Here is a 12,622-nt window from a genome sequence, read left to right as displayed (position 1 = left end):
ATACAAGTTCTTGTACATCAAAGTATGAATACTATACAGCGTAGTTCGTAACTTATGAGTGGATTATACGTATGGGGTTTAAGAATTTAACTAGATTCCGTTTTGCTGCAAAGCCGAATCATTAAATTTCAGTGTTGTTATCGTTCAAGAGGTCCTTATTATCATAAATAATAAAAACGAACACAATCAATCATTTGCATTGAGTGGAATAACATATCAATTCCTGGCCGGGTAGTTTTTAGCAACTATGAAATGTTTTTTCCTGTCGTTTTCCGGTCAGTTCTGATCCATGCAGGGTTCAAGACGCACATCACGACCCGGCAAGCTATCTTGTAATGCTATAATTTTATTCCCTAATGACCAACTATTCAGTTGGCCTTTAATCTTCAGAACATTAGCACCGTTGGCAAGAGAAATGTAAAGGCCAAGGTTTTTGCAGTTCTATCGTCCAAAATGTCCTAAAGAAACTTCGGTTTTCGTCGACAAAAACAAACCATTTTATCTCAAGGAAAATCTTAAAAAGAAAGAAAGGACACTTGAAAAGAAAAACGAATTTAATTAAAATAAGCCATCCAGGCTCGCACTAATTTTAGTGGATTCTCATTGGTTGGAAGAATCGATCTAAGTACCTTCCCACCTATAGGACGACGATATAAGTCATATCGGGGCGAAATAGACAAACCATGTTTTATTATACACTCTCGCAAAATGATATTTATAATATTGCTAAGCTTAAAGTTTCAAATTCTTTTAAATCTCAAACGCTGAAAACATCTGCTTTTTTCGGTTGTGAGCACATAATAGGTGTTGAATTTGGTGTCTTAATCCTAACGTACCCGCTAAAATTGACACTCTTCTCTTAGTAAATAAATATAATGCTTCCAAGTTGAAAATACAAGAAAAAAGACAACCATCAGCCCTTGATCAGATGCCCCATAACAGTCGTACCACATGATTTGGAAGCCACACACGAAAACAGGACACTGTCGATAATGTGCACAAGAAAGACCACCGAGTAAAAATAAATAAATAAAATAATTCCTTGATGCAATGCTTGTTTGGTGGCAAAGGATTCAGCATGCAGAAATCGCAATAGGATTGCTGCAGTGCTGACTATAAGATTATGCATGGCTTGCATGTCTGTAGGTGGTAACAAGTGAGGTGATGTCCAGTGATGAATGACACAGAGCCTCTATCAGTCAGACATCGTCGCACTTGGGTGCTGTAGTAACAGACAGCACGCATGGACTGGGACAATTGCGGTTTTTCATCTTATTCTTGTTAGTAAAATATTTGACAACGCTTCCTGTCGTGATGGGGTCCACAAGCCTTAGATCCAATCTTGACAACATGTGATGATGGTATCAGAACTTGCCTTGACAAGTCATTTGTCCTCCCTTTTTCAGTTTTATCTCTTCGTTTCGCTTCAAGGATTTTATCAAGCTTTTGACTTACCTTATTCCTCGAATTTTACAATGAATTATTTCCTTGAAGCTTAGCTTCCAAAACTTTAAACACTGAGGAGGAACGTGTCTATGCTTGTGCTAATGCCAATGCTATGCTATGCTTTTCTACACATCCAACATAAGAACTGCCAGATAAAAATCTATTCTCAAGGACCATTAAGAAAGCTAAGCACCAAAAATAGAAAACCCAGAACAAACAATCGAAGGTTCAGTTTACTTTTATTTGAGATCTACTTTTTCCAAACCATGCTAAGTGCTTTATTACTGAACGAGGCACGAAAAAAGCTGTTTTATTCGTTCTATTATATAGCTACTTTTTTCTCGGTATTGAATTCATTTACGCAAGAAGAAAGACGCTCGCAGGATCTAGCAGCACTTTGGGTGGGCGGTTGGCGTCAGAACTGTGCTCCGTTTACAAATAAAGCACAGTTTTCGACCAATTAGTGCGCGCATACTATCTTAACTATATAATAAATTAATATGGCTTTTAACTAAGCATGATTTTTGAGAAATGTAGCAAGCTTTTTTCTTCAAGTTCTTCAAACTACTAATTCGGCATACTACTAACCTTACTCCTCTCATTGTTGAGCAAAGGCAAAAAGAACAAAAAAAGGAGGGAAAAAAAAAAAACGAATGGAAAAGGAAAAACAATTAAGAAGAAGAAGAAGAAGAAGACTGTTAACACTGTTGCGAATCCATAATTGGAATACCAACTAGGGCGTGACTGGTGTTCGGCGTTCAACTGATAGAACGCCTATTTTTACTGTTCTTCCATTATAATTATACTGGCTGTGTAAGTCTCAGTGGGAAACGACTAGGAAGACAGAAAACTGTGAACACTGTTGCGAGCCCGAATCCATAATTAGAATACAAACTAGGACCTTAGTATTTGGAATTATGGACAAAGGTTATTTAAAACCATACTAGATTTCATCTCCATCCCTTTGGGGTGTATTTGGAATTATGGACAAAGGTTATTTAAAACCATACTAGATTTTATCTCCATCCCTTGTGGTGTGACTGGTTTTCGGCGGTCAATTGATAAAGGGAATTTATAGAACGCCTAAGTTTACTGTTCTTCCATCATACTAGAACCTACTGGCTGTAATAGTCTCAGTGGGACACGAGGGATCTTGCCAGTGGCCGTGGTGCGTTTCCTAGGCAGGGTCATGGAGAGTGAGGGGTAGAGGTTCAACGCGGCTTTCATTGTTTATATTTATGAAGAAAATAGACTTTTGGTTTTAAAAACATCCTGACTTAGTTAAATACAATGGGGTAGATAAATAAGAGGATTCTGTGCAAACATTGTGGGACAAGGCGCACCAATTTTATTAGTTTTTGCTGAATCAGTGTGCGTCATTCCCGGGGCGTCATTGCAGTTGTATCCATGATGAATAACCTTTAATTCTTATTAGTATAATATGATTAGACTTTTGATAAGCTGCTGGCATTTTCCCAGTTGGTATTTTAATCACGATTTTATAAGCCATTGCTACTCTCCGCACTGGTCTGGTCTTTTTTGCCCTCAATTAATCTAGTGGAGCCAGACAGAAGGGGAAAGAAAGAGGAGTGAACTGGCGAAGTAAAGTGGCTAATCAGTAATTGGTCTCATTCTTGTCATGGTTCTATTTTGATTGATCTTGAAAAAATTTCAACGCTAGAAACTTCAACTAATTATTATCCATACCCAGAAACAGCGTCACTGGACTGATCAATGTCAGGGCATGTTAACTCACAGATTTAACTGGAATTCGGTGCGTTTTGTTTTGCATCGGGAGATCCCACAGAAGAACCCTTGAATCAAGGGAGAAACGTAACAAACTCTGTTCACATGTGATTCCGAGTCTGGGAATCGAACCTGAGACCTCAGAGGCGAGAAACAGTTGTACAACCGCTACGCCACCCTCGATTCCCAGCTTCTGGATAAATGTACATGCATGATAACGGCGATACTTTGCAAGCATATAGTTCATTCCTCTTTAAAGGTGTCGTAAGATTTGTACATTCACGTACAGGCATGCCCTGTCCAAGCAGATCATTTATCTCATAAGTTTGTCAATAAAGCCGGAAAGGAAATATCATTTATCCAAATCGCAAATTCGCTGAAGGGGTTCACTCATGTTCATTCAGTGCATCTTCTTTGAAGGCTCTTTGAGTTGCATCATGCGCTGTTTAATATTTCGTTTTCAAGACTAAATGCATTCAAGTATCTAGGACATACAGTGCTCTTCAAGTCGATCAAGTCGTACGGTACTGATAGGTTGTGGTTTTTGTTACCGTTAGCATAGGCTCCAAGCTTTCATGAATTTCCGTTTGTAATTAAGGGCAAGAGGTTAGCAAAGGATAACTTTGAATCTAATCCATACCCCATGTGTTAGATACCCCTTATTCCGAAGAACCGCTTGACGTCATCGAAAATTTATATATTTTGTGTACCTGATAAAAATAGTTTAATTTGGCAACAAACAGCAATGCAGCGGTTTAAGGCGAAAAATAAAGAGAATAACTTATATAAAGAGGTTATTTTTATTTTTTAAATATAGCATGATATACACTGCGCAGCAGTGCTAGGAGTTCAGGGGTGCCAGAGGCCTTTTTTTCCTGTTAGGGTCCTGTTGCGCAGCTGTCCCTTCTTTCGGTGAAACGTCTTCAGGATATGACGTAAAGAAACGTGTCCGTAATTCTTAGCCTTGACCGATCAATTTGATTTTCGCCCTGTACGTGTCCGAATGCCGGCAACTGGACTTTTTCCTTTCACAAAGTGCAAGGACGAGCTCGAAATTAAAAGATCATTTTTGAAGTGGTTTCTTAAAGTAATACTTCCTTACAGGAAATTCTAGAGCTTCACCAAGAGTTAGTTATAAGACTGATACAGTTACTTTTACTATACGCCCAGTCGTAGACGCCCAAAATGGCTTTTGAACTGAAGTATTTGAATTATTTCGAAAGCAAGTTTAAGGCCATTGGTGTCGTGTTTCTCAAAGCTGACCCTGGGGTGGCTAATTGTTTGGTTTTCTTCTGTGATAAATTCTAGTGTTCAGTTTGATAATATATAATTCATAATCTTTAATAGGCAGTCAAAAGCCCGTGATTTTAATTTTTAGCCTAAATAATGCAGGCAGCAAAGATAAAAGATAAGGAAAATATTTAAATTGGATCGGAGAGGTGCCACTCGAATCGGTGCCTTATTTCAATGCTGGTTTAAATTACTACCCTTGATATCTATTTCCGAAATATGGTACCTATCTTTTGTCCTTGAAAAGTTGCATGAAATTCATACGTTTTTTAGCGGATTCAAAAGTGATCAGGCGAAAAATTGAATATATGAGATGAGAAGATTCGAAGGACATTCACTGAGCCCCAAAACAGGGGAGGGGATTGGGTTAAAAAAGGTGTCGACAAAAAATTACGAAAGATAGAATAGAAGCAACAAGACACAGGAGGAAGGAAAATATGAAGAATGAATGTGACTTTTCTTCCCAGTAATTTTCTGAGCTAAAGGCTGGAGAATAGTTACCTCTGCTCGCAGGGTAGAGAATACTAGATGGTATAAATAGAGGAGGACAGAAAGCCGTCGGATACCGCACTTGCCTGCTGGGTTTCCGACGGGAAAGATGGTAAAAGGTTTATACTACGCTCCGCTTGGGTGTCCAATAATACGATAGCAATAAAACATTTAACAATTGAACAGTGGGAAAGAACAGTTGAATAAAATACTAAAAAGAAATAAAAATAAAGATCAACACAAAAAACTAAAAGCACAATATTGTATTCGTCATGATTAATTCATAAATCTATTAATAAGTAGTACAACGACAATATTGTTAGAAACGTCCGTTTTTTAACCATTTTTGCTTGAACTCGGATTACATCTTACGTACATAGTTTTAGTCAGATCTTTCCGTATTCAAAGCATTACTTGAAATTGCGGATTGATTTTGATATTGATTTTTATTGATAAAGCTTCTGGCCTAAATAAACCTAAGAAGCGGCTTCAGATTAGTAAACCTCCCCAAGGTCAAAGGGGGAATGACTCATAACCAACACTGAAGCAATCTGCATGCAATCATCAGTTTCTAAATCAAAAGCTAAGAAAATATACTTATTTCTATACATCACAATTACAATTTTCTCCCAAAGAATATCCATCTGGAGTTTGATTATGCAATTTTTGTTGCATTTGGTGGCTTTTTCAAAGCAGTGTTTATGATTTTCTAGAATTTATCGAGGATCGTGTTATATGGAGTTGGGAGAATCTAGCGTGCAATCAGTATGTCGTTACTAATGCATGAAAACAAGGCAAGAACTGAGATGGGGAAAAAATAGGCCCTTTGCAGCTAGTGGTCACGTGCTTGGATACCGCTTAGCAACACAAAACTGGAGAGCAAGCCTTCCAGTAAACAAAAGTTGTAATAGGTCAAGCACGCGTGGTTTTATACGATAGTTTCATCGTTCAAAACGCTTAATCCTTTTGCCCTATCTACAAACACAGTAAGATAATCTTAAATTCTCTCCTTTGGACTCGATTTTTGGTTCGAAGTAACGATATTCTTCGCGTTATCGCGAAAAAATTGTCACCGCCGGCCCGCTCGACGGCTGAAAAACATGGCGACTTCGCAAGGTATGTACTTCAAAACTCTCCTTTTTTTTGGTTTCTTTTCAATTATTGGACTTCTAAAATCTCTAAAATAACAGTTTAGATTGTGAATGGTGATCGATTGTAATTGGACGGCATTTTAATGGACGATTTGTTTATTTTTTGTGAGAGTGATTCCACGTCTAAAGTCAAGACTAACCCATGTTTACATATATTCGCTGTAGATGTTAGAACTCCCGACGAGCCATCACATACCAAGAAAAATTCTTCGTACTGATATTTTTATATTTATTTTTGTTTTAGATGAAGTAGAAACTCAAGACATCTCTATCTTTCCTTCCCTCACCTTCGATGATGTAGGGAGCTACGCTATAGAGAAGTCTGGCTGCACAAGCACTTCGAAAGCGTACAAATTTATGGCGGAACCAGGCTATTTACATGACGTTAAAGGTACTTGATAGCCAAAATGTTTTTTCTATTTCATTATGATATGAATGGCAGACAATTCACACTAATTTTTCCAATTTTTTAGTGATATATACCGACCAGTGCGTGAGAGTTAAATGCAAGTGTTACCGCTCAATGAGGAAGTCTGAACCACCGCACATTTTAGAGGTGTCAGTCCAGAACAACAATTTGACATTGCTGTCTGGGCTGTGCTCATGTGTAGCCGGGGCAGGTGGATACTGCCATCATGTGATCGGGCTTCTTTACTATTTAGCCCTTCTTAAGCAACTGGGACATCGGACATTGCCTGATGAGCTAACATGTACCAGCATGAAGCAGCGTTGGAGCATACCTAGAGGATCCAAAATCGCACAAAAAGAAATACAAGACGTGCTAGTGAAAAAACCCCAACTTGGCGCTTCGTACAGTAGATATATCAAGAGTAATTTGTATTCCCCATCTACCCAGTATCCTACCCTCACAAAAGAGCACTTTAATGGCTTCCAACCACCTTATCCTCTCTTTACAACCATTCTGCCCAATCAAGATCAACTTGGCAATATCCCATTTGTACAGAGCAAGTTTGGAAATGTCCCAAAAGGCTGTGTCCTGTCATATCAACAAAAGATGTCAACTGACTACATCATAAATGATTTTACTTGCACTTCTTTCCCAGAGCTTCCCCTCTCAAGTGCAGAGGACAGATTTAATAACAATGTGTCAATCTGTCTTGACAGTCGTCAACAATCTATATTTGGAACATTGTCTGTGACAACAGAGTCATCACTGAGAGTGCAGCAGCAAACAGTCACTCAAAGTCAGAGTGATGTATGGCACCTGCTCAGAAAAAAAAGGGTAACAGCAAGCAAATTTGGCATTGTCGCTCGCCGGGTGTCACATTTTGACACCCTTGTCAATCAGCTAAACCCCACCAGATTTGTACAAACTGCAGCAATGAGAAGAGGCATTGAACTTGAACCACATGCTGCCATGGTCTATGCTAGCAATGCAAAGGGTGGAAGAGTAAACCTCTTCCCATCTGGGCTGATTGTCCACCCAAAGTGCCCAGGGCTAGGTTGTAGCCCAGACAGGAAAGTTTATGACCTTGATGCCGTAAATAATGGTCAGAATCCCTTTGGCTTGTTAGAAATAAAGGTCGTTAAAGAGGGGGAAACATCATTTGACAATGTGAGGTATCTCACCAAGGACCAGAACACTAACCAGTACAAACTGAAAACAACAGACATTTATTATTACCAGATCCAGTGCCAGCTTGGACTCACAGGATTAGAATGGTGTGATTTTTTCAGTTACATTGACGAAAATTTGTTTGTTTGCTCTAGAATTAATTTTGATTCAGTGTTTTTCCAGCAAGCAAAGGACAAAGTTGATAGTTTTTTCTTCAATTACTATTTACATTAATACACTAAGATTTTTGTTGTTGTTCTCAAACCATGGCCAGATTTCTTATGATAACAAATATTATATTATTTTTATTAATGACAAATCAATTCATAATCTTAATTTATTTTTTATTATATTTATATCATATTAGTATTATATTTATTTGTGCTATTTAGATTTTGTGTTTGTTCATTAGTTTTTTTTTTTTGAGTTTTCATTTACAAACAAATTGAAATAGTTACAAAAAGCAATCCAAGACACATGATAAACCAACCTGCATTAAAGATTATCTAATGGGTTATGTAAGCCACATTAATCATACATTCACCAACTTCTTACAGACACTATGCCTCATTATTACCATTGGATAAAATAAGTGGGCCTTGAAAATTTGTAAGGAGGCAGGCTACAGTATATAACTGATTGACTGAACCTAAAGTGGACAATGGCACATCTGAATCAAAAAAGTGGTACTCTTTGACTCTTCTTATTGCCCTCTCGACATGAATTCTAAGACTTGCTAGTGTCTTTGTTTTTTGAACATCTGCGGCCTAGAATTGTTCCTGACTTTCAAGAAACGGAGGAATATTTAACTCTACCCGCTTCTCCCTAAGTAAATCTTCAATGTCAAACCCTTTGTCTGCCATGACTGAATCACCAGGTTCTAACAAATCTAGAATGCCGCTGCACCTTGTGATTTCCTTATCACTAATCCCCCCTGTGTAAAGGCTAGAAACGAAGCTAATAGCTCCATTAGGGGTAATGCCTATCAAACCCTTGAGTGTAGTATTACTCTTATAACTAGAATAAAGCTGCGACTGAAGTAGTAGGGAGGTAGGTGTTTGAACAAAAATCTCTGTACAATCTAAAATGACACGTGTGCTTGCATAAAGCTTTTTAAAACCTTCTGGCATAAACCTATCAACATCTTGCCTTGAAGGCCAGATCACTTGACTACCAAGAAGAAAATACAAAAAATTAGTCCATGTGATCAATTTCCTGCAAACTGACGATTTATGTATTCGGAACCTATGAGCTAAATCCTGTCCGAATAGACCTAGTTTGAGGCGTACACAAAACATAAACAATTCATCCACAAGAAGCATATTTCTTGAGTCTGGTCTACTTTCTCTTTCTCCAGAGGCATAACAATATGTCATTTGTGCAGCACATGGCTGCAAAAACTTAAAAAAGAACTGAATATGTAAATAGGATGGGAAACCTGTATAAAATCTTATGATCTCATTGTCTGTGCCAAATCTCTCAAGCCCAAATTTATTAAGTGCTAATTGTTCTGCAGCTTGCCTCTTAATGTCCTCAATTTCTTTTGCAGCTTCAACTTTAACCCTTTTTATTTCAGTGAGGGCAGCTGCAGTTTCATTTCTACTTTGTTCAAGTTGCTTTTGTGCATCTTGGAACTGTGCTCTGAGTGACTGGACTTGTGCTTGTAGGTCATCCATGCTGAAGGTTGTAGAAGTGCTGGGACTATTATCTTCATTGTCATCACTTTCATCTGTCTGAGTGTCTCTGTAAAAAGGTTTTGAAATTATGATGACACTCAGTTCACACTCAGTTCACACTAAATAAAAAATTATAAAAGACTAAATTATTAAAATTATAAAATTATTTTGGTTTAAACCAAAATAAACATCAAGTACAATTCCATCAGTCAAGTCTAAATGAAATGTATTGAAGTAGAAATATGTGATATTCATTACCTATCTACTTGTCGAATTATCTTTCTTCTTGCTTTGGATTTGGTTGACCAGTCAAAGATTGATGGTACAGCTTCTCTTTTTAGCAACTGACGTCCAGAATCAGTGGGAGGATTGTAATCTTCCTCAGTGAAGTGTTTTGAGCACACTCTGGTACTTTTGTTAACCTATTATAAATCAAATGTCCTTTTAATAACAATGTAACTGTATTCAACTATTTTTATCTTCATTACAGTTTTTTAAAGATCCACAGGCAATTCGTATTGTGCATTGATATTGTTAGATTCCTATATACCTTGAAGTGTGGGCCCACATCTCTTCGTATCTTCACCAGCCATTCCTTTTTCAATTGCTCATCCCTTGCACGGCCTGGTAAGCGGTGAAACTTTAAATCAGGATGATATCGAGAATCTCCGTTACACAAGGGAACACAACAATGGTACGAAGAATTTTTCTTGGTATGTGATGGCTCGTCGGGAGTTCTAACATCTACAGCGAATATATGTAAACATGGGTTAGTCTTGACTTTAGACGTGGAATCACTCTCACAAAAAATAAACAAATCGTCCATTAAAATGCCGTCCAATTACAATCGATCACCATTCACAATCTAAACTGTTATTTTAGAGATTTTAGAAGTCCAATAATTGAAAAGAAACCAAAAAAAAGGAGAGTTTTGAAGTACATACCTTGCGAAGTCGCCATGTTTTTCAGCCGTCGAGCGGGCCGGCGGTGACAATTTTTTCGCGATAACGCGAAGAATATCGTTACTTCGAACCAAAAATCGAGTCCAAAGGAGAGAATTTAAGATTATCTTACTGTGTTTGTAGATAGGGCAAAAGGATTAAGCGTTTTGAACGATGAAACTATCGTATAAAACCACGCGTGCTTGACCTATTACAACTTTTGTTTACTGGAAGGCTTGCTCTCCAGTTTTGTGTTGCTAAGCGGTATCCAAGCACGTGACCACTAGCTGCAAAGGGCCTATTAAGATGCACGAAATAATCTTTTGTCTCCTTACAGTATGATTTACGGAAGAATTGTTGTCACTTTAGGGATAATTTTATGAATATTTTTTCCAAGAAATTCTTATTTTTTGCTTTATTTTTTCGTCCAAAAATATGAATAATCTTCTGGTAAACAAGGTTTTGTGTCGATAGATCTCAGTGTGACAGCTGATTGCTTATTTCTTTTGTGTGCTGCACGTGACCACTTCGGCACGATTCTGTCATGCTGTCATAAAATCAATGATGTATGCTGACAAACGCTGCTAAACAGTAGCGAAAACCAAAACTGAAAAAAGTATATACGCACATGTGACTTAATTTGCGTCAGTAAAAACTCATGCATGACTTGAATCTCTTAGAAACTAAAAAGAAATATCATGCATGAACAAGGGCTTTGAAAGTTATGAGTTTCTAGAGCAGCGCTTTAAAAAAAAAGCTACACAAGCCAGGCTTTTCTAACGAATTCTGTACGTGACTGATCGCTGAAAGCATCTTATTCTCTTTTCAGGAAAAATATTCGAAAACGTAATTTGCTCAATACACTCAGATGGCAGTTTTCTTCGTATTCTCATCCATATACGAGTTCTTTTTCAAAAAATATTCATTCAGTATTTTATTCTTTTTTCTAATTTTCATAGGTTATCTGGAGATAATAGGTTATCCGCGATAGCTTTTCATACTAGATTATCCATAGCTTTTCCATAGTGTGTGATGGTGGCATAAGTACAATTGAGTTCCTGCCACAACTGGAATATAATGTTGATGCTAAAAGTTATGCAACACCGAGATGATCGGATGTTTATTTATTTGCCTGCTAAACTGGCTTTAAACCGGTTTTTCTTTTGTCTTGTCAAAGCACCATTCGAGCTTTGAGACAGATTGACCATTTCCAGATCGATATCATGTTTCCTGGAAACGATTTCAACTTGGCCTTTATCTGTTTATCAGGGTTTTTGTTAGACTTTTTTGGCAAACGTTTTAAAATGGCTTTTTGATAGACCACAAATGGAAGTTTTTGTTACCATTACGAGCCACTTTAAGGAAAGATGGAGAAAAACTAATTCATTTGGCATAAAGGTCAGGGTGAATGGAGAAGTGAACGTGAGCTTGTGGCTAATGGTTCACGTGGACTAATTAATTCAGTAATACTCCTACTCTCTGAATCTTAAGGCACGGACACACGGTGCATCATTGCGCCCAACATTGCAGGCAATGTTGCTAAAGTAGGATAGTTTTCTACTTCAGCAACGTTGCGTGCAACAAACTGCGTCATGTGTCATGGCTCGCAACATCAATCAATGCAACATTGCGCGCACCGTGTGTGTAGCTTTAGTTGATTAATTGGCGACTTCGAAAATCGCCTCCGGTCAAAATCACGTACTACGAGTACGTTTCACCTATATTCATAAAAACGTTGATTATTCTAGTGGGCAAAGAGAAAAGTATTCTCCTCACATCCCAGACTTTTCGTAAAATACCTTCTGAGAAATACTTTTCTCAAAACCGAGTGCGCGTCCCTAAAAATCGACACAATCGAAGTCACGTACTATGCAGAAAGTTTCACCTGTACTGTAAAAACATTGACCCACACGTCGACTACGAGAAAATTATTTTCCTCTCATTCCAGATTGTTCTGAAGATAGCTTCTAAAAGATACTTTTTCTCAAAATCCGAGTAATAAAGAAAATGCAACTCCATCCTGAATCTTACGCACATAAGTGACCCAAGAAAATCGATGCAATCGAGTTCACGTATTATGTCAACGGTTCACCTGTACTCATTAGAGAGTTTTAGATAGACTTTTTTTTCTCCCCGCAAACGGCCGAACGTGACCACGGTTTCATAGTTTTCCTTTATTTTACTTTACCTTTTACAAACCTTCTCACCAAGCGCAAATACTCTTTTGTTTTTCTACAACTTGGACTTTTTTGCGATTCTTTTTCAGTAATTTAAAAGAATTTTTTACTGGTCAACTGACGTTTCACG

At 37.7% G+C, this 12,622-nt stretch overlaps 2 protein-coding genes across 4 annotated transcripts; one reads left to right on the top strand and one right to left on the bottom strand.

Annotated features, from left to right (window-relative positions):
• The first annotated feature begins 5,798 nt into the window (after positions 1 to 5,798).
• Positions 5,799 to 8,215, top strand: LOC148913571 (uncharacterized). 2 transcript variants are annotated; one of them, XM_089032920.1, is made up of 3 exons: positions 5,799 to 6,087; positions 6,367 to 6,513; positions 6,596 to 8,215. In XM_089032920.1, the coding sequence occupies exons 1-3, from the start codon at positions 6,072 to 6,074 to the stop codon at positions 7,930 to 7,932; spliced, it is 1,500 nt and encodes a 499-aa protein (XP_088889046.1). In that variant the 5' UTR covers positions 5,799 to 6,071; the 3' UTR covers positions 7,933 to 8,215. The 2 variants fall into 2 exon arrangements, with proteins under 2 accessions (XP_088889046.1, XP_088889041.1); XM_089032915.1 differs by having other exon boundaries at positions 6,288 to 6,513.
• On the bottom strand, positions 7,742 to 10,628 carry LOC148913570 (uncharacterized). 2 transcript variants are annotated; one of them, XM_089032942.1, is made up of 4 exons: positions 10,319 to 10,628; positions 9,925 to 10,118; positions 9,633 to 9,796; positions 7,742 to 9,441 (listed from the first exon to the last, which is right to left on the bottom strand). In XM_089032942.1, exons 1-4 carry the CDS (start codon positions 10,332 to 10,334, stop codon positions 8,466 to 8,468), a joined length of 1,350 nt encoding a protein of 449 aa, XP_088889068.1. In that variant the 5' UTR covers positions 10,335 to 10,628; the 3' UTR covers positions 7,742 to 8,465. The 2 variants fall into 2 exon arrangements, with proteins under 2 accessions (XP_088889068.1, XP_088889059.1); XM_089032933.1 differs by having other exon boundaries at positions 9,925 to 10,628.
• Between the last annotated feature and the right edge of the window lie 1,994 nt (positions 10,629 to 12,622).

Source organism: Actinia tenebrosa, unplaced genomic scaffold (assembly GCF_029948245.1).
Source record: "Actinia tenebrosa isolate PJP-AT-01 unplaced genomic scaffold, QUT_ActTen_1.0 PGA_scaffold0__85_contigs__length_37466705, whole genome shotgun sequence".
Classification (NCBI taxonomy): Eukaryota; Metazoa; Cnidaria; class Anthozoa; order Actiniaria; family Actiniidae; genus Actinia; species Actinia tenebrosa.
Note: the sequence above shows the minus strand (reverse complement) of the source record. Positions and strands in the feature narration are given on the sequence as shown.

Coding starts and splice junctions, on each gene's coding strand:
- LOC148913571 (XM_089032915.1), top strand. CDS start 6,288: ATGTTAGAACTCCCGACGAGCCATCACATACCAAGAAAAATTCTTCGT. Junction 6,514..6,595: donor CTATTTACATGACGTTAAAG/GTACTTGATAGC, acceptor CCAATTTTTTAG/TGATATATACCGACCAGTGC.
- LOC148913570 (XM_089032933.1), bottom strand. CDS start 10,200: ATGGACGATTTGTTTATTTTTTGTGAGAGTGATTCCACGTCTAAAGTC. Junction 9,797..9,924: donor ATGTGGGCCCACACTTCAAG/GTATATAGGAAT, acceptor GATTTATAATAG/GTTAACAAAAGTACCAGAGT. Junction 9,442..9,632: donor ATAATTCGACAAGTAGATAG/GTAATGAATATC, acceptor ACCTTTTTACAG/AGACACTCAGACAGATGAAA.